The 22663-nt window shown below is 47.2% G+C and overlaps 1 protein-coding gene across 1 annotated transcript; it reads left to right on the top strand.

The window, feature by feature from the left end:
• The first annotated feature begins 6403 nt into the window (after nucleotides 1–6403).
• On the top strand, nucleotides 6404–8581 carry LOC123397934. The gene is made up of 3 exons (XM_045092447.1): nucleotides 6404–6576; nucleotides 6934–7394; nucleotides 7662–8581. Exons 2-3 carry the CDS (start codon nucleotides 6947–6949, stop codon nucleotides 8324–8326), a joined length of 1113 nt encoding a protein of 370 aa, XP_044948382.1. The 5' UTR covers nucleotides 6404–6576; nucleotides 6934–6946; the 3' UTR covers nucleotides 8327–8581.
• The last annotated feature ends 14082 nt before the right edge of the window (nucleotides 8582–22663 follow it).

Below are 22663 nucleotides of genomic sequence, written 5' to 3'. Positions count from 1 at the left end.
TTTTGACATTACTCATTGTTTTGTTTCGGTTTACGCAAATGTAATGGTTTGGACCGTCGGACGAACCAATATAGACACATGTTAGATGTCTTTCATAATACACACCATATGATTTAAACTTGTACGGATGGTTTGAGGATCGACATTCGAGATGCCCGCGAAAAAAAATGCTTACATACATACTTGATGCGTGTGTTTAGACCATCTCCACCTGCGCCCTCAACAGGCCTCCTAGGTCATTTTTTTCGCCGGCGAGGTAAAAACGACCCAGTCGCGTTCCGAGGAACCCATTTTTCGTCGATTAGGGCCAAATTGGTCCCGGCGGTCCCAGACCGAACCCAGAGCGCTGGGGGAGCGCCCGGGGACACCTCGGAAACGTTTTTGGCACCAAACACCTGTGGACCCGCTGAGTCAGCGACTGGCGCTCGGTCGTCGTCCTCATCGTCTCGTTTCCCATGGGAATCAATGTGAAGGCCGCGCCGCCGGTCAACCTTCCATTGATTCTTCACGAGCAGCGTAGTGAAGGCGCGGCGACGCGTGTCCTGGCAACGCACGTCCCGTCTGCTTCTCCCACACGTTCACACCGTGGCGCTCCGCGTGCCCATCCGCGTGCGACTATATAACCGGCCCCATGCCCCGCCGGTGGCCACACACCTCTCTCGCTGCAGACGCCCTCTCGTCTTTCGTCGCCGGCACCTCCTACCCCTCTTTCTCCCCTAAAATGGCCGAGCGCTTCCCCGGCAATGAAGCGGCAGCCAATGGCTTCGGCCGTCGTCACCTTCGCGAGGACGAGGCCGACCTTCTCTACGAGGCAGACTACTCATCACCGTCGGACATGCGGGTGCCGGGCTCGTGGAGGTTGAGCACTGGCGGAGTCCCGATACTACCACCGTCCTCTGGAGCCGACCATCGGGCAGAGATCGCGCGCATCCGGTCGGGGCCGTCGGAGAATGCACGAAACCTGCCGAGCTACGCCCCAACAGCAACACGCCGTGGGAGGCGTACTTTGAAGGCCGGCACGCCGCCCAGCTCGTGATACGTCCCAAACGTATCTATAATTTCTGCTTGCTACACTTTTATACCATTTTACACATATTTGGACTAACCTACTAACTAAGTGCATCGAGTGCGAGTTTCTGTCTGCTGATGTCTATTTTGCAGGGGCTTTTACCCAATTTTTCGAAGTCCGAAAAAATCCAGAAAAATATATATAAAAAATCAGCGAAACAGAAGCTTCCGGATCACCGAAGGAGGGCCAGGGACCTCCCAGGCGGCCTGCTGGCGCGGCCAGGCCCTAGGCCGCGCCACGAGGTTGCCTGGGTGGGTCCCACCTCCTCCGGTGTCCTCCTTTGGCCTATATTTAGAGTCCCGAGAGGAAACCCTCGCAGGCTTTCGGAATCGCGAATTTCTCCATTGTTCCGCAGCCGCAGCGCTTCCAAGATCGGGAGCATGAGGAGACCTCTTCCCGACACCCTGCCAGAGGGAGGATTGATCTCCGAGAGCTTCTCCATCGCCATGGACGCTTCCCGGACGTGTCATCAATAGTCCTCCTTGGATCATGAGTCCATGACCAGTAGCTATGTGATGTCTTCTCTCCAATCTTGTGCTTCAATGGTTGGTCCTTGTGAGGTGCCCTACATGATCAAGGCATCTATGTAATTCTCTTGCTTTTGCTATGTTCGGTTTGTTGGGAGCCGATGGATTATGAGATTATGGTTAGAGCATCTCTAGTAGAACCCTCAAACCCCCAAACCCTTAAAAATAACCGCTTTTTTACAGTTTTCGTCCGGAAAACGGCGTAGACTAGAACCTTAAACCCTTAAACCCGTAAATATTTTTAGAGGTCCGACCCTCAAACGCCATCGCAGCCTGTAGAAGTGAGGGTTGGGGGGAGTTTCTCCCCCCAACCTGCAATCCATTTCCTCGCGAGCGCGGGAGGAAGTTTCAGCTTCCTTCCCTCCCTCCGCAGCGCCGTCGCCGCTCCGCTCCGCCGCCCCGCCCTCGATCCGCCGCCGCAGCCCCGCCCTTCGCCGCCTGCGCCCCGCCCCGGCCGCCCTCCGCCGCGTGCGCCCCGCCCCGGCCGCCCTCTGCCGCCGCCGGCCCGCCCTCCGCCGCCTGCGCCCCCCGCATCGCGCGGCCGTCCCTCCGCCGCCACGCCCCGCCCCGGCCGCCCTCTGCCGCCGCCGCCCCGCCCTCCGCAGCGCCCCGCCCCGCCCTCCGCCACGCCCCGCCCCGGCCGGCCCTCCACCCCGGCCGGCCCTCTGCTCCGCCTCCGCCTCCACGCCGGCGCTCCGCCTCCGCCTCCGCCCCGGCCGGCCCTCCGCCCCGGCCGGCGCTCCGCCTCCGCCTCCACGCCGGCCGCCCCTCCCAGCGCCGCCGCCCCGTCCCGGCCGGCCCTGCCCTCTGCAGGTTCGAATTTTTGCTTTTTTCTTCATTTTTACATTTTTGCTTTTTTCTTCATTTTTACATTTTGGCACTCATATTGTAGATGGAGTTGAACAACGCCGACATGGACTCGTTGTCGGATTCGTCGGATTGGTCGTCATCCGACGATTCCGACATTGACGAGTTGTTGCAAGACGACGACGTCGAGATGATGAGCCTCCTCGTCGACGTGCAAGCGTTTGAAGACCGCGTGAAGCTTTTGGATCAGAGGAGAGGGTCGAAGATGGGGCGACTCACCATCTACCGGAACCGCGCTCTCGGACACGAGCATTTGATGCGAGACTACTTCGCGGAGGTACCTACATACCCTCCTCGTCTCTTTCGCAGAAGGTACCGGATGAGACGTAGTTTGTTTGTGAAGATTGTCACCGATTGTGAGGCCGCCTCGTATTACTTTAAACGTCGTAGATCAGCCGCCGGTATCATGGGGTTTAGTGCATATCAAAATATATCAGCGGCAATGCGGGTACTCGCTTATGGCATACCCGCGGATTATACCGACGAGTATCTTCGCATTGGGGAAGATACAACCACGGTGTCCGTCCGTAGGTTTGCCAAGTTGGTCATCCGGTTGTATGGTGAGAAGTATCTTCGGGCACCAAACGAGGAAGATACAAAGAGATTAATGGAAATGAATGAAAAAAGGGGATGGCCGGGGATGCTTGGTAGTCTTGATTGCATGCATTGGAGGTGGAAAAATTGCCCAAAGGCATGGCATGGAATGTATTGCGTTAAAAGTCGTGATGCTACCATTGTGCTTGAGGCCGTAGCATCGGAGGACACATGGATTTGGCATGCATTCTTTGGGTTGCCGGGAACACTCAATGATATCAATGTCCTCAATAGATCTCCATTGTTCAAAAGTTTAATTTCTGGGGATGCTCCAGCTTGCAACTACAAAATCATGAACAATGAGTATTCAATGGGATACTATCTCACCGATGGCATCTATCCCTCATGGGCAACTCTTGTGAAGTCCATCAAGGAGAAAAATGGGGTGCCCTTAACAAGAAAAGAGGCTCATTTCACCAAGGCACAAGAGGCAGCCCGCAAAGATATTGAGAGAGCTTTTGGTGTTTTACAAGCAAGGTTTGCCATAGTTCGGGGTCCAGCTCGGTTTTGGGACAAGAAAACCTTGGTGAACATCATGAAATGTTGTGTGATTCTACACAACATGATCCTAGAGGATGAGAGAGGGTTAAACCTCCCTTGTTTCTATGACAATGTTGGTACACGTGTGCAACCGGAAAGAAACCCTTCTCGCATACACGCCTTTCTCGAAGCACATCGTGAGATTGAGGATGCAACCACTCATGGTCGTCTCCGGGATGATCTAATAGAGCACCACTGGCAGTTGGATGGGCGGCGTATTGGCCCATGATGTATCTTTGTTTTACTTTTCTATGTCCTATTTGATTCGAACAATTGTTGTTATTTTCTCAAACATTGTTGTAATGATTTGAATGATTATTGTTTTATTCGGTGTTGTAATAATAACTAGAATGATTATTGTTTTATGTCAAATGTGATTGAATTTGTGATATGTCATATGATGAAATGGGGTGAAACGTGTGATATATGAAATGACAGTTTTAAGGTTTGGGGTTGGGGCAAAGAGTAGAACCCTCAAACCCAACCCTTATAACGGAATATTCCGTTATAAGGGTTGGGTTTGAGGGTTCTAGTCTTTGCCCCTGTTTTTCAACCCTTAAAAGTGTCAAAAATGGGCAATTCTCAACCCTTAAAACTGATTTTACATTTAAGGGTTTGAGGGTTCTACTAGAGATGCTCTTAGATTGTTAAGAGTTATATATTTGATTATCCTTTTATATTATGTTCCTTAGTGATTCATGCATGTTCTCCGTTGCTTTTTATTGCTTTGGCCAAGTAGTAGATTGTAACTCCAAGAGGGAGCGTTATGCATGATTGTGGGTTCAGGCCCCTCGATGTCTAGCTTGAGTGACAGAAACATGAGACTGGGGATGTGCTTGTTGCCACCAGGGAGAAAACAACGGTGCTTGTGACCATGGTTGCAAGGATTGTTTACCTTACGCATAGTTCGTTAATGCAGTTGTCCGTTGCTTTGAATTTACACTTTGGATGGGGCTCGCAACTTAATACCGAAGAGATGTTCTGGATAGATATCTCAAGATGGATGATTAGTAAGTAGATGCTGATGAATAAACGGTCTACTTGTCTTGGCGTACTGTCCATTACTATTGAACCTCTAACCATCAAGGAGCATAATTAGCATTGCGGTTCGATCATAATTTTGTCAATTGCCCAACTGTGATTTGTTTACCCTAACATAGTTGTTTATCGTCTTTTGGGAGAGAGATATCACTAGTGAACATCATGTGACTCCGGTCCATATCACCATCATTGTTTACACCTCCATCATTTACCGCTTTTATTTACTTTACCGTTGCAATTATTATTACCTTCCCGCTTGTGTTTTGATCATCTGCAAACTATAAGGCCGGAGAGATTGACAACCTCACTGTACTCGTTGGGAGTAAAATTATTTGTTGTCTGTGCAGGTTCATGTCTTCTGCTAGCGCCTGGGTGGAAGACACCTACTTGTTGAGCCTAGGAGTCCTCCTGGTTCGATAAACCTTACAGTCTCTTTGGAGCCAGCATCGTCACCAATGATCCCGACGCCTTCTCCCGCCTCGTCAGGCCAAAGACGGAGCCGGTGCTCCTCCTAGTCAAGCAGGAGCACCTCGCCATGGCCGCCGACGATGAGACCGCCCTCAAATGGGCGCGGGGCGACTACGTCCGGGAGAAGATGAAGCGCCAGCGTTGCGCCCTTGAGGAGGTCGCCGCCCGGTGTTGCAGTCGCGAGGAGGAGGACGTCGTCATCCTCGACGACAGTGACGAGGAGGCACCCAGGCCTTCCAACCCCGTTCGCCACGGTGACCCAGGGCAGGGGTGCAGCAAGGACGGCGACGCAGCACAGGACAATGACGACGGCGGCGGCGCGACTACACCAACTTCTACAAGCTTCTCGGCATGTAGAAGACGGCGGTGTCGGGCGCCAACGGCGGGTGGCGGCGACTTAGTTTCCATTTAGGGTTTAACTATGTTTTTATTTAACTTTTGTACAAATTTCAATAAAAACTATGAATTTTCTTCAAACTTTAGTCCTTTTTGACCGAATTTGGGCTGTGTTTCTTTTTTTGAAAAACCAATTGGGACGGCCTTTGAAGGGGCGACTGGAAAACCGAGTCCCCACGCGCCTCCAGATGACGCTATTTCATGTCCGTAAGGCCGAACTGATGAGGATGCTCTTAACCATCAGTGAACAAATGGTTATTACCATGTAGAAGTATACATTTTATAAACTACTCCCTACGTTTTTAAATATTAGTTTTTTTTAAGGTTTTAATAAAAAACTATATATGAATATATATAGATATATTTAAAATATAGATTAATTTATTTTGCTTCGTATGTAATCACTCAGTAATTTTAAAAAAAAAATAGAAACGGAGGGAGTAACACGTAAACCGGCCCGCGGTTTGAGTGACCACACTGACTGACCCTGACCTGTTCCATTCAAAATCTCGGAGGAAACTCGCCAAACCCACTTCGCGCGCAAGCTGTACTATGTAGGCTATGAGCGGTTGCACGTACCAGGCTAGGAGCGGCATGCAAGGGGCCAACGCAGCCCACGCGTGGACGGGCGACAACCACGTAGCGCTGTGGGGGCCACGTGTAACCCTGCGGGGCCCACGCCGGGACTGGGTCCCAGGCGAGGTGGCGCGGAGGCGAGGGCACATGGGCTGGGCGCGCGCGAGGTGTCCCCTCCCGCGTGCGTGGCGCGTGCATGCATGCATGCCTTCGCCGCCCACGTACGCGCGGACCTCCTCCCGCGCATGCTCTGCTCTCCCTCCCTCCCTACAAACTGGAGAGAGCGCGCGTATAGTTCCAGTCTCTTATTTAAGTGTGGCTGCCTGCACTCTATACACACACATACATCCGTCCTCTCTTCTTTCTTCTCCCTTCTCTCTGTCAGGGGTTTGCGCAGTCCCATGTATCTCCCTTCCCTTTAGCTAGCTAGCTGCTTTGCCCGTGCATCTCGAAGGTCGAAGCCCTAGTTGCCTAGCCCGAAGCTGACAACTTCCTCTGGTAAGAACTAAGCAGTACTACACCACTACTCCTTGTTACTACACTACCAGTGCGACCTATATATGCATATGTGTAGCGTAGGGGTCGCGTAACTGACCATGAAAGTATTAGTCACAACAAACCATGCGTGATCAGAATGTGTTTCGATTCTCCTATCGCTGTCACCGGTAGAAGTTATTATGTGTCGATGCGAAATATCTGAAAATATCTAGACGGAACAGTAGGCAATGTACGGATCATAACCTCGTCAGATCAATCATTTTAGGCACTGTACTGCCGAAATTGTGCGTGCATGCACGAGTCCTTGTGTGTTTTTGATTGTAACGTGTGCGCGTTTCATGCCATCCTATCGAGCAGCATTGCCAAACTGATGGCGTCTCGGGGGGGAGGAGGAGCGCATGCCAGCCGGCCGCCGCTGAGGGTCGGGCGCACCAAGGAGTACCGCATGGGCAGGGACACGCAGCTGCTCGCCGCCGAGGGCGCGCCGGTGAGCCTCTTCGTTCTCTGTGGCGACCGGTTCGAGGGCTCACAGCTATTCCGCTCCGGCGAACTGTCGGTGCACATGATCCGCGTCGAGGGCCACCCCGTGTCCATGGCCTCCTGCACCGTCGGTGACCACCAGTGGATGCTCGCCAGGGACGCACTCGTTGCGCGCGTTGACGCCCGTGTCTTCGTCTTCGAGCTGCCGGGGTTCTTCTACGCAGTCGTCGTGCCGCCGGACGAAGCCGTCGGCGCCGGAGCCGCGGAGAGGAAATGCGCCACACTGGCCGAGATCTTCTCTCGGTTCTGCGCGTACCAGGATCTCTCCAATGCACAAGGTAACAACATTCTTGCACATGCCTATATGATTTGCATGGGTACGTACTAGGTTGCTTACTGTATATTATAAGTAGGTACCTCCGTATATATATGGTCCAAATTTTAACATTAAGCACACACATGCACGTATCTCTTCTTTATGTTGCATTGAGACGTATCGAACCTAGTGAGAACTGAGAAACCCAATTGTTTCTTTCTTGAGTGTGCCTAGATCGTACCGCAAAAGCAACTAATTAATTTTGTTTGTACTGTTTGATTATGTTCAGGTGGAGAGGAAGGCGGTGACCAGCAGAGCCAGCACTGGAACCCATGGGTTCGTGCCCACGCTAAGATACAGCGCCTCCGGAGGCCCACCACGCCGCCTGGCCGGCCCACCGCCGAGGAGCCTGCCGCCATCGGCAGCGCCAGGCAGATGGAGCGTGCTGTGCGCACGTCGGCTGTCGTGAAGCTGCTCAACCGTTCCCTACTCGCCGGCGCGCTCCAGCCTGCTAGGCACCTGACAATCACCCTTGGTGCCGGTGTCGGCGCCGGCGCCGTTCGCGGTACAAGCGCACTACCCACCGCGTTCGCCGCGGCGCTGCCGAGTAAGTCCGTCGTGTCCGACCTGCTCGACGCCATCGAGACGAGCCGGACGAACGCGCCGCGCCGCGAGGCCCGCCGTGGTAACGGACTGGGGTGGTGGAGCCTCAACGTCGAGGGCGTCATGATGCTGCTCCGAGTCGTTCAGGCGATCCGGGGCAGAAGGCTGCCGGCGGCTCTGGGTGTGGGTACGAAGAGGCCACGTGACGATGGGAACGGAGGCGCCGGGCATGATGGTCTCAAAGGTGGAAGCGGCGTTGGACCGGTGCTCGGCGGCAGCGGGGCGCGCCGGTGGTGCGGCGGGAAGCAGAGGAAGCTGGGGGACACGCTGGGTGCCTGGGGAAGCTCTTGACGAGGTTAGCGTTAGTTGTCCCCAAAGGGACCTGAGAATTAAGAGGTGATTAAGGAGTTCTCTTATGTTTTCAGGAGACAGGGTTAATTAGCTCGTTCATCTGTACATCTAGATGCATGATCTAGTGCTCAAGTGTGCTGAGACCTAAGAATGTTCATGCTTAATTTAATCATTAGCTCTGTAGCTACTCCCTTCCTCTCAGTTTAGAGGACCTAGTTTTAGGTCATTGATTTAACTATATAAATATGCATTATATGTCACAAAATATATATCTTCTAAACATATATTTTTCATCATATATGACATAAATATTTTGTTAGTTAGAATTTCTTGTAAACTAAGACGGAGTAACCTTTTAGCCTCTTGCCTCTATATAAACTTCAACACTGTATGGTTGTGTTATCTATATATGCGTAGACCATTTGAGAGATATAATCCATGAACATAGGCATTGTAGTCACAGTTTGAGAGGCGAAGCAGGAAGATAATACAACTGGAGGTTCAAAGAACAAATTTAAACCTGCTCATTTTCGTTGGATCCAAATTATTACATCTACAGGACTAAAGTTATAGCCGATGTAGTTTGAAGCAAGCGTCAAAGTCATGATTAATTTTACTCACCTGTGAAACTATTCTTTTTTCCCTTTTTTTCCAACCATGCTAAAACCCAAATATCCAATTCAGTACAGCTTCGATCCATCTAACAAACGATCCGTCACGAAAATATTACCTCTGTTACAGAGGTAACAAGGCCGATGTTTATGTTTATCCAGGTTGGGATCCTTTTGATGGATTACATAAAGTATGGAGTTCATATCTCGAGACCGAATTTTGGTTGTAGCAGCAGCGCTGGCTCAGCCAAGTGCTATTGTTAAAGCTGTTAAAAGGTTTAGCAGTAACAGTAGCGTTGAAATTATAAAAAACACTACTGCTGACCCAACGAAAAGTGCTACCTTTAAAGCTGTTAAAGGTTTTAAAGGTTTAGCAGTAACAGTAGCGTTGAAATTATAAAAAACACTACTGCTAAACGGGACCCAACGAAAAGTGCTATTGTTAAAGCTGTTAAAGGTTTAGCAGTACCAGTAGCGTTGGAATTATAAAAAACAATACTGCTAAATGGGACTCAACGAATCTACCCACGATAGGGGTAGTAACAGAACGTCCTTATAAAAAGTGCTACCGCTCGGCGGGAATCAACGCTATGGCTATCAGGCCTCACTCAGCCAGCGGGAATCAACGCTATGGCTATCAGGCCTCACTCAGCCAAGCACTATTGTTAAAGCTTTAGCAGTAGCTGTAACAGTAGCGTTGGAATTATAAAAAACATTACTGCTAAACGGACCCGACGATAGCAAAACGTTTTTATAAAAAGTGCTACTGCTCGGCAGGAATCAGCGCTATGGCTATCAGGCCTCACTTAAGCGCTACTACTAAGACCAATAGCAGTAACGTCTTTTAAAAAACAGTGCTACTGCTACGCGAGGCTGGTGGCAGCTTTTAATCCACACACATTCTCTCTCCCCCTTCCTTCTCCTATGCCCTTTTCCCTCCTTTCTTCTCTCCTCTCTCTTGTTTACTTCTCCATCATTGTTGCCTTTCTTCTTTCTTCATTCTATCTCTCTTCTCTCCCCATTAAGCCCTCTTCATCCTAATTCTCCTGCATAAATGACCTCTTCTAACTTTATCTTCTATATTTATTTGGCTTTTCCTCTTTTCATACATATAGATCTAGCTAGATCATCTCTCTCCCTCTCCACTAGTTAGCTAGAGTCATCTCTTCTCAAAACAACTAGATCTAGCTATTTGTTTAGCCGTGCACAATCTCTCTTGGGATACAGGTGAGTAAAAAGTTGCGCATTTCAATAATAGAAATATGTGTGCTTGCGATATGAAGGGATTTGTGTGAGTGACATGTTTCATGAGTTGCTTTTGTTTGTCGAAATGTTGATTTATTTTCGTTTCGGCGAATTTCGAGCAAACTCGATATGTCCTATTTTTAGTCAAGGTCATGCCAAATTTTTATATGATCAACTTTGATGCATGCATGCATTTTGTTTATCACCTTTTTGTTTGTTATACCGTGCAGTCATGAAGGTGAGTGAAAGGAAGGTGGAGCGATACTTGCAATCTGCGGTGATGGACATGTATGCAAATAAAGGTCTGAGATTAGATGTCCGTATACAAGATGCAAAGAAGGAGTAATTTTGAACCCTTTTGATCGTGGCAGTTTGAAGGCATACTTGCTCATCAATGTTTTCATGGATGGCTATACTCGGTGGATAAGTGAAGATGATTATGACGACGTCCACATGGCAGGGAATAACGGCATGGGACTAGATGAAGAGATGATCGATCGACATGAAGACGATGGCGTCGGACAGGGCGGCGGGGAAGAGTCCGAACACGGCGGCGGGGAAGAGTCCGGAGATGACGGCGGGGAAGAGTCCGGACACGATGGTGGGGCAGAGTTCGGATACGACGGCGGGGCAGAGTCCGTACATGGCGGAGAGGAGGCGACGGACACGCAGCAGTCTTCGACGCTATTAAGTTCAGTCATGCAGGACCCTCATGTTCGAGACCTCCTTCGTAAGAGTACGACTAGCGACATACACTAGTAGAAAACATGGCTTTGGTCCAGCCGAGAAAAGGTCTTTAGTCCCGGTTCTATTATGAATCGGGACCAATGGGTGCTTTAGTCCCGGTTCGTGAGGCCAGGGCGTCGGCCGGGCCAGGGTCCCAGTTCGTTTGACCCCTTTGGCCTCGGTTCCAGACACGAACCGAGACCAATGGTCCTCGTTCCTGGCGCAGCACCTTTAGTCCTGGTTGGTGGCTGAAATCGGGACTAAAGGTTAGTCTTCTGTCCCGGTTCTGGTCACCAACCGGAACCAAAGAGATGCCTATATATACCCTCGCCCTGCCCCCCCTCTCTTCTATTTTTTGGCCGAGGTGTGCATGCCATGCTCTTGGTGCCACCCTTATGCATGCACATGAGGTGTTCGATGAAATTCCCAAGCCACACTTAAGCTTTCTCTTCTTCAAGCTCGACCTCCAAGCTCTATTTTCCTCAAGATTTATCTAGATTTGGCGGTGCACCAACTACACAAGTGTTCTAAAAGGTTAGCTACTTCATTCTTTCATCTCTCACTGCTAGTTTAGCTCATTTCAAATGCTCTAGAAGTAGAGTGGTATGTGGGTTTTAGTGTAGGAGTGTATGTGGGAGTTTTTTTTGATTTAGATGCAAAATTTGAGCTCAAGTTAACTTCTTAGAGTCTGCACATGTGTAGGATGCCGTCCCGTGCCCGTCCTCACCGTCGTCGATCGCCCGCGCCGATCTCGTCGTCGGCACCACTGTGGTGAGCCTATTGTTTTTATCTTCTTTTTAAAAGGAAAAAAAATTCTTACTTGTATGATTTAGATAGATACTTGTATAAATTACTTACTTTTATTATTTTTTGCTATTGTATAGTGTGATGGTTTTGGTATTCGCCCACGTCGGCCCTCGTCCAGCCTATGATTCGGACGTGGTATATTTTATTTTATAACTATTTGTTTCATTTAGTGTTTATGACAATTATGCCGACCAATGTAACATGGATATTTTTTATCTAGATGTATGTGAACCAGAAATTCCAACCGACCCTCTTGTCGAGAGGTGAAAATTAGTTGAAAAAGAAAACAATTACTTGAAGAAAAAATTGAAAATAATTGAAAAGAAGAATATGGAACCGGAGTTGCACGTTGCTGATGTCGTCGATGATCACAAGATTAAGATGGATGCAATGCGCTTGAAGATTAGGAATATTAGAAAATATACCATTGATAAAGACGCTTGGTATCATTATGTTGTTGGGTCAATTGTTACCTTAGTTGCGATTTTGATAGCATTTGTTGTTGCATTTAAATGTTTTACATAGTTGTATGTTGTTTTATAAGAACTATATATGCACTTTATGTATTTATTTTTGCAGTAATAACATTTGATCACTACTGTACTTTGGTTTTAATGCGATGATGAACTTGTATTAATTTGGTCATTTTTCTATTCATGATGTTCTTCAATGGTTTTTGATATACTTACTTTCATAATACAGATGAACCGCCAATAGATGTATGGTGACCGACGCACTTTGGAGTATATTATGGGCGTGCATAATTTTCTCGGTGTGGCCGAGGCAACCAAGCAGAATGGTTTTATGTACTATCCATGTGTTAACTGTGAGAATATGAAGGATTACTCTTCCTCGAAAACCCTTCATGTCCACCTGTTTGAGAAGGGTTTCATCTCCTATTATTATGTTTGGACCGGAGACAGAGGGATTATAATGGAAGACAATGAAGTTAAAGAGGAGGATGAAAACTATCCAGATCCTATGTTCCTTGAATACGGTGATAATGCAATGGAGGAAGCTTTAGATCAAGAGGCACCAGACGATGTATCCGATGATGATCTTTGTCGGGTCATTGTTGATGCATAGAGAGAATGCAAAAGTGAAAGGAAGAAGTTGAAGTTCGAGCGCATGTTAGAGGATCACAAAAAAGTGTTGTACCCAAATTGGGAAGATGACAACACAAAGCTCGGTACGACCCTGAAATCGCTGCAATGTAAGGCAGAGAATGGTCTATCTGACAAGGGATTTGGGAAGCTACTGAAAATAATGAAGACGAAGCTTTCAAAGGATAACAAATTGCCTGACAGTATGTACGAAGCAAAGAAGGTGCTCTGCCCTTTAGGATTGGAGGTGCAGAAGATACATGCATGCCCTAATGACTGCATCCTCTGCCGTTGCAAGTACGAGGATTTGAATGCATGCGCGGTATGCGGTGCATTGCATTATAGGATCAAAGGAGATAACCCTGGTGATGTTGAGGGCGAGCGCCCTAGGAAGAGGGTTCCTGCAAAGGTGATGTGGTATTTTCCTATAATACCACGTTTGAAATGTTTGTTGAGAAACAAAGAGCAAGACAAGTTGATGCGATGGCACAAGAAAGACCGTAGGAAAGATGAGAAGTTGAGAGCACCCACTAATGGGTCGTAGTGGAGAAAAATCGAGAGGAGGTGGGCAGACTTTGCAGGTGACCCAAGGAACGTATGGTTTGGTTTAAGTGCAGATGACATTAATCCTTTTGGGGACCAGAGCAACAATCATAGCACCTCACCCGTGACTCTATGTATCTATAATCTTCCTACTTGGTTGTGCATGAAGCGGAAGTTCATTATGATGCCAGTGCTCATCCAAGCCCTAAGAAACCCGACAATGACATTGATGTTTACCTAAGGCCATTAGTTGAAGAATTTTTACAACTGTGGAATGGAAAAGGTGTACGTGTGTGGGATGAGCACAAACAGCAGGAATTTGACCTACATGTGTTGCTGTTTGTAACCATCAATGATTGGCCTACTCTGAGTAACCTTTCAGGACAAACAAACAAGGGATACCACGCATGCATGCACTGTTTAGATGACACTGAAAGTATACATTTGGACAAATGCATGAAGAATGTGTACCTGGGACATCGTCGATTTCTTCCGAGCAACCATCAATGTAGAAAGAAATGCAAGCATTTCAAAGGTGAGGCAGATCACTGGAAGAAGCCTGCCCTTCGTACTGGTGATCAGATACTTGGTATGGTCAATTATTTACAAGTAATCTTTGGAAAGGGTCCCGGCGGACAATCTGTTCCGAATGACGCTGAGGGACGTGGACCCATGTGGAAGAAGAAATCTATATTTTAGGACCTACCCTATTGTAAAGACCTAGAGGTCCGCTCTGCAATCGATGTGAGGCACGTGACGAAGAATATTTGTGTGAACCTATTAGGCTTCTTGGGCGTGTATGGGAAGACAAAAGATACACCGGAGGCACGGGAGGACCAACAACGTGTGCACGAAATACACGGTATGCATTCAAATCAATATGAAGGTCGTGTGAGCTAGCTCTTACCAAAGAAGAGAAGGAAATCTTCTTTGAATGCGTGCTCAATATGAAGGTCCCGTCTGGCTTCTCATCCAATATAATGGGGATAATAAATATGACAGATAAAAAGTTCTAGAACCTAAAGTCTCATGACTGCCACGTGATTATGACGCAACTGCTTCCGGTTGCATTGAGGGGGCTTCTACCTGAAAATGTTCGATTAGCCACTGTGAAGCTATGTGCATTCCTCAATGCAATCTCTCAGAAGTTAATCGAGCCCGAAATCATACCAAGGTTAAAGAGTGATTTGGTGCAATGTCTTGTCAGTTTCGAGCTGGTGTTTCCACCATCCCCCTTCAATATCATGACACAGGTCCTAGTTCATCTAGTAGACGAGATTGACATTCTGGGCCTTGTATTTCTACACAATATGTTCCCCTTTGAGATGTCCATGGTAGTCTTAAAGAAATATGTTCGTAACCGTGCTAGGCCAGAAGGAAGCATCTCCATGGGCCATCAAACAGAGGACGTCGTTGGGTTTTGTGTAGACTTCATTCCTGACCTTAACAAGATTGGTCTCCCTCAATCGCGGTATGAGGGGAGACTGACTATAAAAGGCACGCTAGGAGCAGACTCAATAATATGTATTGACGGGCATTCTTGGGCTGAAGCACACTACATAGTTCTACATAATTCTACCTTGGTGACCCCGTATGTCAATGAACACAAGAATATTCCGCGCTCCAAACACCCGGAGCAGTATGACGACTGGATTACATGTGAACACATCAGGATTTTCGGTAGTTGGTTGCAAACACACATGGGTGACAACTGTTGGAATTATGCCCTAGAGGCAATAATAAATATAGTTATTATTATAATTCCTGTATCAAGATAATCGTTTATTATCCATGCTATAATTGTATTGAATGAAGACTCATTTACATGTGTGGATACATAGACAAAACATCGTCCCTAGCAAGCCTCTAGTTGGCTAGCCAGTTGATCAAAGATAGTCAGTGTCTTCTGATTATGAACAAGGTGTTGTTGCTTGATAACTAGATCACGTCATTAGGAGAATCACGTGATGGACTAGACCCAAACTAATAGACGTAGCATGTTGATCGTGTCATTTTGTTGCTACTGTTTTCTGCGTGTCAAGTATTTATTCCTATGACCATGAGATCATATAACTCACTAACACCGGAGGAATGCTTTGTGTGTATCAAACGTCGCAACGTAACTGGGTGACTATAAAGATGCTCTACAGGTATCTCCGAAGGTGTTAGTTGAGTTAGTATGGATCAAGACTGGGATTTGTCACTCCGTGTGAACGGAGAGGTATCTCGGGGCCCACTCGGTAATACAACATCACACACAAGCCTTGCAAGCAATGTAACTTAGTGTAAGTTGCGGGATCTTGTATTACGGAACGAGTAAAGAGACTTGCCGGTAAACGAGATTGAAATAGGTATATGGATACTGACAATCGAATCTCGGGCAAGTAACATACCGAAGGACAAAGGGAATGACATACGGGATTATATGAATCCTTGGCACTGAGGTTCAAACGATAAGATCTTCGTAGAATATGTAGGATCCAATATGGGCATCCAGGTCCCGCTATTGGATATTGACCGAGGAGTCTCTCGGGTCATGTCTACATAGTTCTCGAACCCGCAGGGTCTGCACACTTAAGGTTCGACGTTGTTTTATGCGTATTTGAGTTATATGGTTGGTTACCGAATGTTGTTCAGAGTCCTGGATGAGATCACGGACGTCACGAGGGTTTCCGGAATAGTCTGGAAACGAAGATTGATATATAGGATGACCTCATTTGATTACCAGAAGGTTTTCGGAGTTACCGGGAATGTACCAGAAATGACGAATGGGTTTCGGGAGTTCACCGGGGGGGGGGGAACCCACCCCGGGGAAGCCCATAGGCCTTGAGGGTGGCACACCAGCCCTTAGTGGGCTGGTGGGACAGCCCAAAAGGGCTCTATGGGCCAAGGAGAAAAAATCAAGAGAAAAGGAAAAAAAGGGAGGAGGTGGGAAGGAAGGGGGACTCCCTCCCACCAAACCAAGTCCAACTCGGTTTGGGGGGGGAGTCCTCCCCCCTTGGACTCGGCCGACCCCCTTGGGGCTCCTTGAGCCCCAAGGCAAGGTCCCCTCCCTCCCACCTATATATACGGAGGTTTTAGGGCTGATTTGAGACGACTTTCCCACGGCAGCCCGACCACATACCTCCACGGTTTTTCCTCTAGATCGCATTTCTGCGGAGCTCGGGCGGAGCCCTGCTGAGACAAGGTCATCACCAACCTCCGGAGCACCGTCACGCTGCCGGACAACTCTTCTACCTCTCCGTCTCTCTTGCTGGATCAAGAAGGCCGAGATCATCGTCGAGCTGTACGTGTGCTGAACGCGGAGGTGCCGTCCGTTCGGTACTAGATCGTGGGACTGATCGCGGGATTGTTCGCGGGGCGGATCGAGGGACGTGAGGACGTTCTACTACATCAACCGCGTTCACTAACGCTTCTGCTGTATGATCTACAAGGGTACGTAGATCACTCATCCCCTCTCGTAGATGGACATCACCATGATAGGTCTTCGTGCACGTAGGAAATTTTTTGTTTCCCATGCGACGTTCCCCAAGAGTGGTATCAGAGCTAGGTTCATGCGTTGATGTCTTCTCGAGTAGAACACAAAAGTTTTTGTGGGCGGGGATGTGCGTTTTGCTGCCCTCCTTAGTCTTTTCTTGATTCCGCGGTATTGTTGGATTGAAGCGGCTTGGACCGACATTACTCGTACGCTTACGAGAGACTGGTTTCATCGTTACGAGTAACTCCGTTGCTCAAAGATGACTGGCAAGTGTCGGTTTCTCCAACTTTAGTTGAATCGGACTTGACCGAGGAGGTCCTTGGATGAGGTTAAATAGCAACTCATATATCTCCGTTGTGGTGTTTGCGTAAGTAAGATGCGATCCTACTAGATACCCATGGTCACCACGCAAAACATGCAACAACAAAATTAGAGGACGTCTAACTTGTTTTTGCAGGGTATGCTTGTGATGTGATATGGCCAACGATGTGATGTGATATATTGGATGTATGAGATGATGATGTTGTAATAGAAATATCGACTTGCACGTCGATGGTACGGCAACCGGCAGGAGCCATAGGGTTGTCTTTATACTAACGTTTGTTCTTGCAGATGCGTTTACTATTTTGCTAGGATGTAGCTTTAGTAGTAATAGCATGAGTAGCACGACAACCCCGATGGCAACACGTTGATGGAGATCATGGCGTGGCGCCGGTGACAAGAAGATCGTGCCGGTGCTTTGGTGATGGAGATCAAGAAGCACGTGATGATGGCCATATCATGTCACTTATGAATTGCATGTGATGTTAATCCTTTTATGCACCTTATTTTGCTTAGAACGACGGTAGCATTATGAGGTGATCTCTCACTAAAATTTCAAGACGAAATTGTGTTCTCCCCGACTGTGCACCGTTGCTACAGTTCGTCGTTTCGAGACACCACGTGATGATCGGGTGTGATAGACTCAACGTTCACATACAACGGGTGCAAAACAGTTGCGCACGCGGAACACTCGGGTTAAGCTTGACGAGCCTAGCATGTGCAGACATGGCCTCGGAATACATGAGACGGAAAGGTCGATCATGAATCATATAGATGATATGATTAGCATAGGGATGCTTACCACTGAAACTATACTCAACTCACGTGATGATCGGACTTGAGCTAGTGTAAGTGGATCATGAACCACTCAAATGACTAGAGAGATGTACTTTTTGAGTGGGAGTTTAGCGAATAATTTGATTAAGTTAAACTCTAATTATCTTGAACATAGTCTAAGTCCAGTTTGAATATATTTGTGTTGTAGATCATGGCTCACGCGACAGTCATCCTGAATTTTAATACGTTCCTAGAGAAAGCTAAGTTGAAAGATGATGGAAGAAACTTTGTAGACTGGGCTCGTAATCTTAAGCTAATCTTATAAGCTGGGAAGAAGGATTATGTCCTTAATGCTGCGTTAGGAGATGAACCACCCGCTACGGCTGATCAGGATGTTAAGAACGCTTGGTTAGCACGTAAGGAGGACTACTCAATAGTTCAATGTGCAGTCTTGTATGGCTTAGAACCGGGACTTCAACGTCGCTTTGAGCGTCATGGAGCATTTGAGATGTTCCAGGAGTTGGAGTTTATCTTTCAGAAGAACGCCCGGATCGAGAGGTATGAGACCTCTGATAAATTCTATGCTTGCAAGATGGAGGAAAACTCATCTGTCAGTGAACATGTGCTCAAAATGTCTGGGTACTCAAACCGTCTAGCTGAGCTGGGGATTGAACTCCCGCAAGAAGCTATCACTGACAGAATTCTTCAATCACTGCCGCCAAGCTATAAAGGCTTTGTGTTGAACTACAACATGCAAGGGATGAACAAGTCTCCCGGCGAGTTGTTTGCGATGCTGAAAGTCGCAGAGTCTGAACTCCGTAAAGAGCATCAAGTGTTGATGGTGAATAAGACCACTAGTTTCAAGAGAAACGGCAAAGGCAAGAAGGGCAATTCGAAGAAGAGCGGCAAGCCTGTTGCCAATCCGACGAAGAAACCCAAAGCTGGACCTAAGCCGGAAACGGAGTGTTACTATTGCAAGGGTATGGGTCATTGGAAGCGCAATTGCCCCAAGTATCTGGCATATAAGAAGGCGGGCAAAGAAAAATCAGGTATATTTGATATACATGTTATTGATGTGTACTTAACCGGCTCTCGTAGTAGTGCGTGGGTATTCGATACCGGTTCTGTTGCTCATATTTGCAACTCGAAACAGGAACTGCGGAATAGGCGAAGGCTGGCAAAAGATGAAGTGACGATGCGCGTAGGAAATGGTTCCAAGGTTGATGCAATCGCCGTCGGCACAGTGTCACTTCAGTTACCGTCAGGATTAGTGATGAACTTAAATCATTGTTATTTAGTGCCTGCGTTGAGCATGAACATTATATCTGGATCTTGTTTATTGCGAGACGGTTACTCTTTTAAGTCAGAGAATAATGGTTGTTCTATTTCTATGAGTAACATCTTTTATGGTCATGCACCGAATGTGAGAGGATTGTTCATATTGAATCTTGATAGCGATACGCATATACATAACATTGAGACCAAAAGAGTTAGAGTTAACAATGATAGCGCCATATTTTTATGGCACTGCCGCTTAGGTCATATTGGTGTAAAGCGCATGAAGAAACTCCATGCTGATGGACTTTTGGAGTCACTTGACTTTGATTCACTTGACACGTGCGAACCATGCCTCATGGGCAAGATGACTAAGACTCCGTTCTCAGGAACAATGGAGCGTGCAAGTGACTTGTTGGAAATCATACATACCGATGTATGTGGTCCGATGAGCGTGGAGGCACGCGGCAGATATCGTTAGTTTCTCACCTTCACTGACGATTTAAGTAGATATGGTTATGTCTACTTGATGAAGCACAAGTCTGAAACATTTGAAAAGTTCAAGCAATTTCAGAGTGAAGTGGAAAATCATCGTAACAAGAAGATCAAGTTCCTACGGTCTGATCGTGGGGGTGAATATCTGAGTTTCGAGTTTTGTGCTCACTTAAGACAATGTGGAATTGTTTCACAGTTAACACCGCCTGGAACACCACAGCGTAATGGTGTGTCCGAACGTCGTAATCGTACTCTATTAGAGATGGTGTGATCTATGATGTCTCTTACTGATTTGTCGTTATCTTTTTGGGGCTATGCATTAGAAACAACTGCATTCACTTTAAATAGGGCACCATCAAAATCCGTTGAGACGACACCATACGAACTGTGGTATGGCAAAAGGCCAAAGTTGTCGTTTCTTAAAGTTTGGGGATGTGATGCTTATGTCAAAAAGCTTCAGCCTGAGAAGATGGAACCCAAAGCGGAAAGGTGCGTCTTCATAGGTTACCCAAAAGAGACAGTTGGGTACACCTTCTATCTCAAATCCGAGGGCAAAGTGTTTGTTGCTAAAAACGGAGCTTTTCTCGAGAAGGAGTTTCTCTCGAGAGAATTGAGTGGGAGGAAGATAGAACTTGACGAGGTTGTCGAACCTCTCATCCCTCTGGATGGTGGCGCAGGGCAAGGGGAAACCCCTGTCATTGCGACGCCGGTTGAGGAGAAAGTTAATGATGATGATCATGAAACTCCAGTTCAAGTTTCTGTCAAACCACACAGGTCGACGAGACCACGTGCTGCTCCAGAGTGGTACAGTAATCCCGTCTTATCAATCATGTTGGTAGACAACAATGAACCTGCGAATTATGAAGAAGCAATGGTGGACCCAGATTCCAACAAATGGCTAGAAGCCATGAAATCCGAGATAGGATCCATGTATGAGAACAAAGTGTGGACTTTGGAGGTACTACCTGAGGGCCGCAAGGCTATTCAGAACAAATGGATCTTTAAGAGGAAGACGGACGCTGACGGCAATGTGACCGTTTATAAAGCTCGACTTGTGGCAAAGGGTTTTTCACAAGTTCACGGAGTTGACTACAATGAGACTTTCTCACCCGTAGCGATGCTTAAGTCCGTCAGAATCATGTTAGCAATAGCTGCATTTTTCGATTATGAAATCTAGCAGATGGATGTCAAAACGGCGTTCCTTAACGGTTTCCTTAAGGAAGAATTGTATATGATACAACCCGAAGGTTTTGTCGATCCTAAGAATGCTAACAAGGTGTGCAAGCTCCAGCGATCCATTTATGGACTGGTGCAAGCATCTCGGAGTTGGAACAAGCGCTTTGATGAGGTGATCAAAGCATTTGGGTTTATACAAGTGGTTGGAGAATCTTGTATTTACAAGAAAGTGAGTGGGAGCTCTGTGGCGTTTCTAATATTATATGTGGATGACATATTACTGATTGGAAACAACGTAGAGTTTTTAGAGAGCATAAAGGATTACTTGAATAAAAGTTTCTCTATGAAGGACCTAGGAGAAGCTGCTTACATTCTAGGCATTAAGATCTATAGGGATAGATCAAAACGCCTGATAGGACTTTCACAAAGCACATACCTTGATAAAGTTTTGAAAAGGTTCAAAATGGAACAGTCCAAGAAAGGGTTCTTGCCAGTTCTACAAGGTACGAGATTGAGTAAGACTCAGTGCCCAGCAACTGATGAAGATAGAGAGCATATGCGCTCCGTCCCCTATGCTTCAGCCATAGGTTCTATCATGTATGCGATGCTGTGCACTAGACCGGATGTTAGCCTGGCCATAAGTATGGCAGGTAGGTTCTAGAGTAATCCAGGAGTGGATCACTGGACAGCGGTCAAGAATATCCTGAAGTACCTGAAAAGGACTAAGGAGATGTTTCTCGTGTATGGAGGTGACGAAGAGCTCGCCGTAAAAGGTTACGTCGATGCAAGCTTTGACACAGATCCGGACGACTCTAAGTCGCAAACCGGATATGTATTTATTCTTAATGGGGGTGCAGTAAGCTGGTGTAGTTCCAAGCAAAGCGTCGTAGCATATTCTACATGTGAAGCGGAGTACATGGCTGCCTCGGAGGCAGCTAAGGAGGCTGTCTGGATGAAGCAGTTCATGACGGATCTTGGAGTGGTGCCAAGCGCACTGAATCCAATAACCTTGTTCTGTGACAACACTGGTGCCATTGCCTTAGCAAAGGAACCACGGTTTCACAAGAAGACCAGACACATCAAACGACGCTTCAACCTCATCCGCGACTACGTCGAGGGAGAGGACGTGAATATATGCAAAGTGCACACGGATCTGAATGTAGCAGACCCGCTGACTAAACCAGAACATGATCAACACCAGAACTGTATGGGTGTTAGATTTATTACAATGTAATTCACATGGTGATGTGAGGGCTAGATTATTGACTCTAGTGCAAGTGGGAGACTGTTGGAATTATGCCCTAGAGGCAATAATAAATATAGTTATTATTATAATTCCTGTATCAAGATAATCGTTTATTATCCATGCTATAATTGTATTGAATGAAGACTCATTTACATGTGTGGATACATAGACAAAACACCGTCCCTAGCAAGCCTCTAGTTGGCTAGCCAGTTGATCAAAGATAGTCAGTGTCTTCTGATTATGAACAAGGTGTTGTTGCTTGATAACTGGATCACGTCATTAGGAGAATCACGTGATGGACTAGACCCAAACTAATAGACGTAGCATGTTGATCGTGTCATTTTGTTGCTACTGTTTTCTGCGTGTCAAGTATTTATTCCTATGACCATGAGATCATATAACTCACTGACACCGGAGGAATGCTTTGTGTGTATCAAACGTCGCAACGTAACTGGGTGACTATAAAGATGCTCTACAGGTATCTCCGAAGGTGTTAGTTGAGTTAGTATGGATCAAGACTGGGATTTGTCACTC

The sequence above is a fragment of the Hordeum vulgare genome, chromosome 5H, assembly GCF_904849725.1.
Source record: "Hordeum vulgare subsp. vulgare chromosome 5H, MorexV3_pseudomolecules_assembly, whole genome shotgun sequence".
In the NCBI taxonomy this organism is placed as follows: Eukaryota; Viridiplantae; Streptophyta; class Magnoliopsida; order Poales; family Poaceae; genus Hordeum; species Hordeum vulgare.
The sequence above is the reverse complement of the archived record's forward strand: the minus strand, read 5'-3'. Positions and strand labels throughout refer to the sequence as shown.

Coding starts and splice junctions, on each gene's coding strand:
- LOC123397934 (XM_045092447.1), top strand. CDS start 6,947: ATGGCGTCTCGGGGGGGAGGAGGAGCGCATGCCAGCCGGCCGCCGCTG. Junction 7,395..7,661: donor GGATCTCTCCAATGCACAAG/GTAACAACATTC, acceptor GATTATGTTCAG/GTGGAGAGGAAGGCGGTGAC.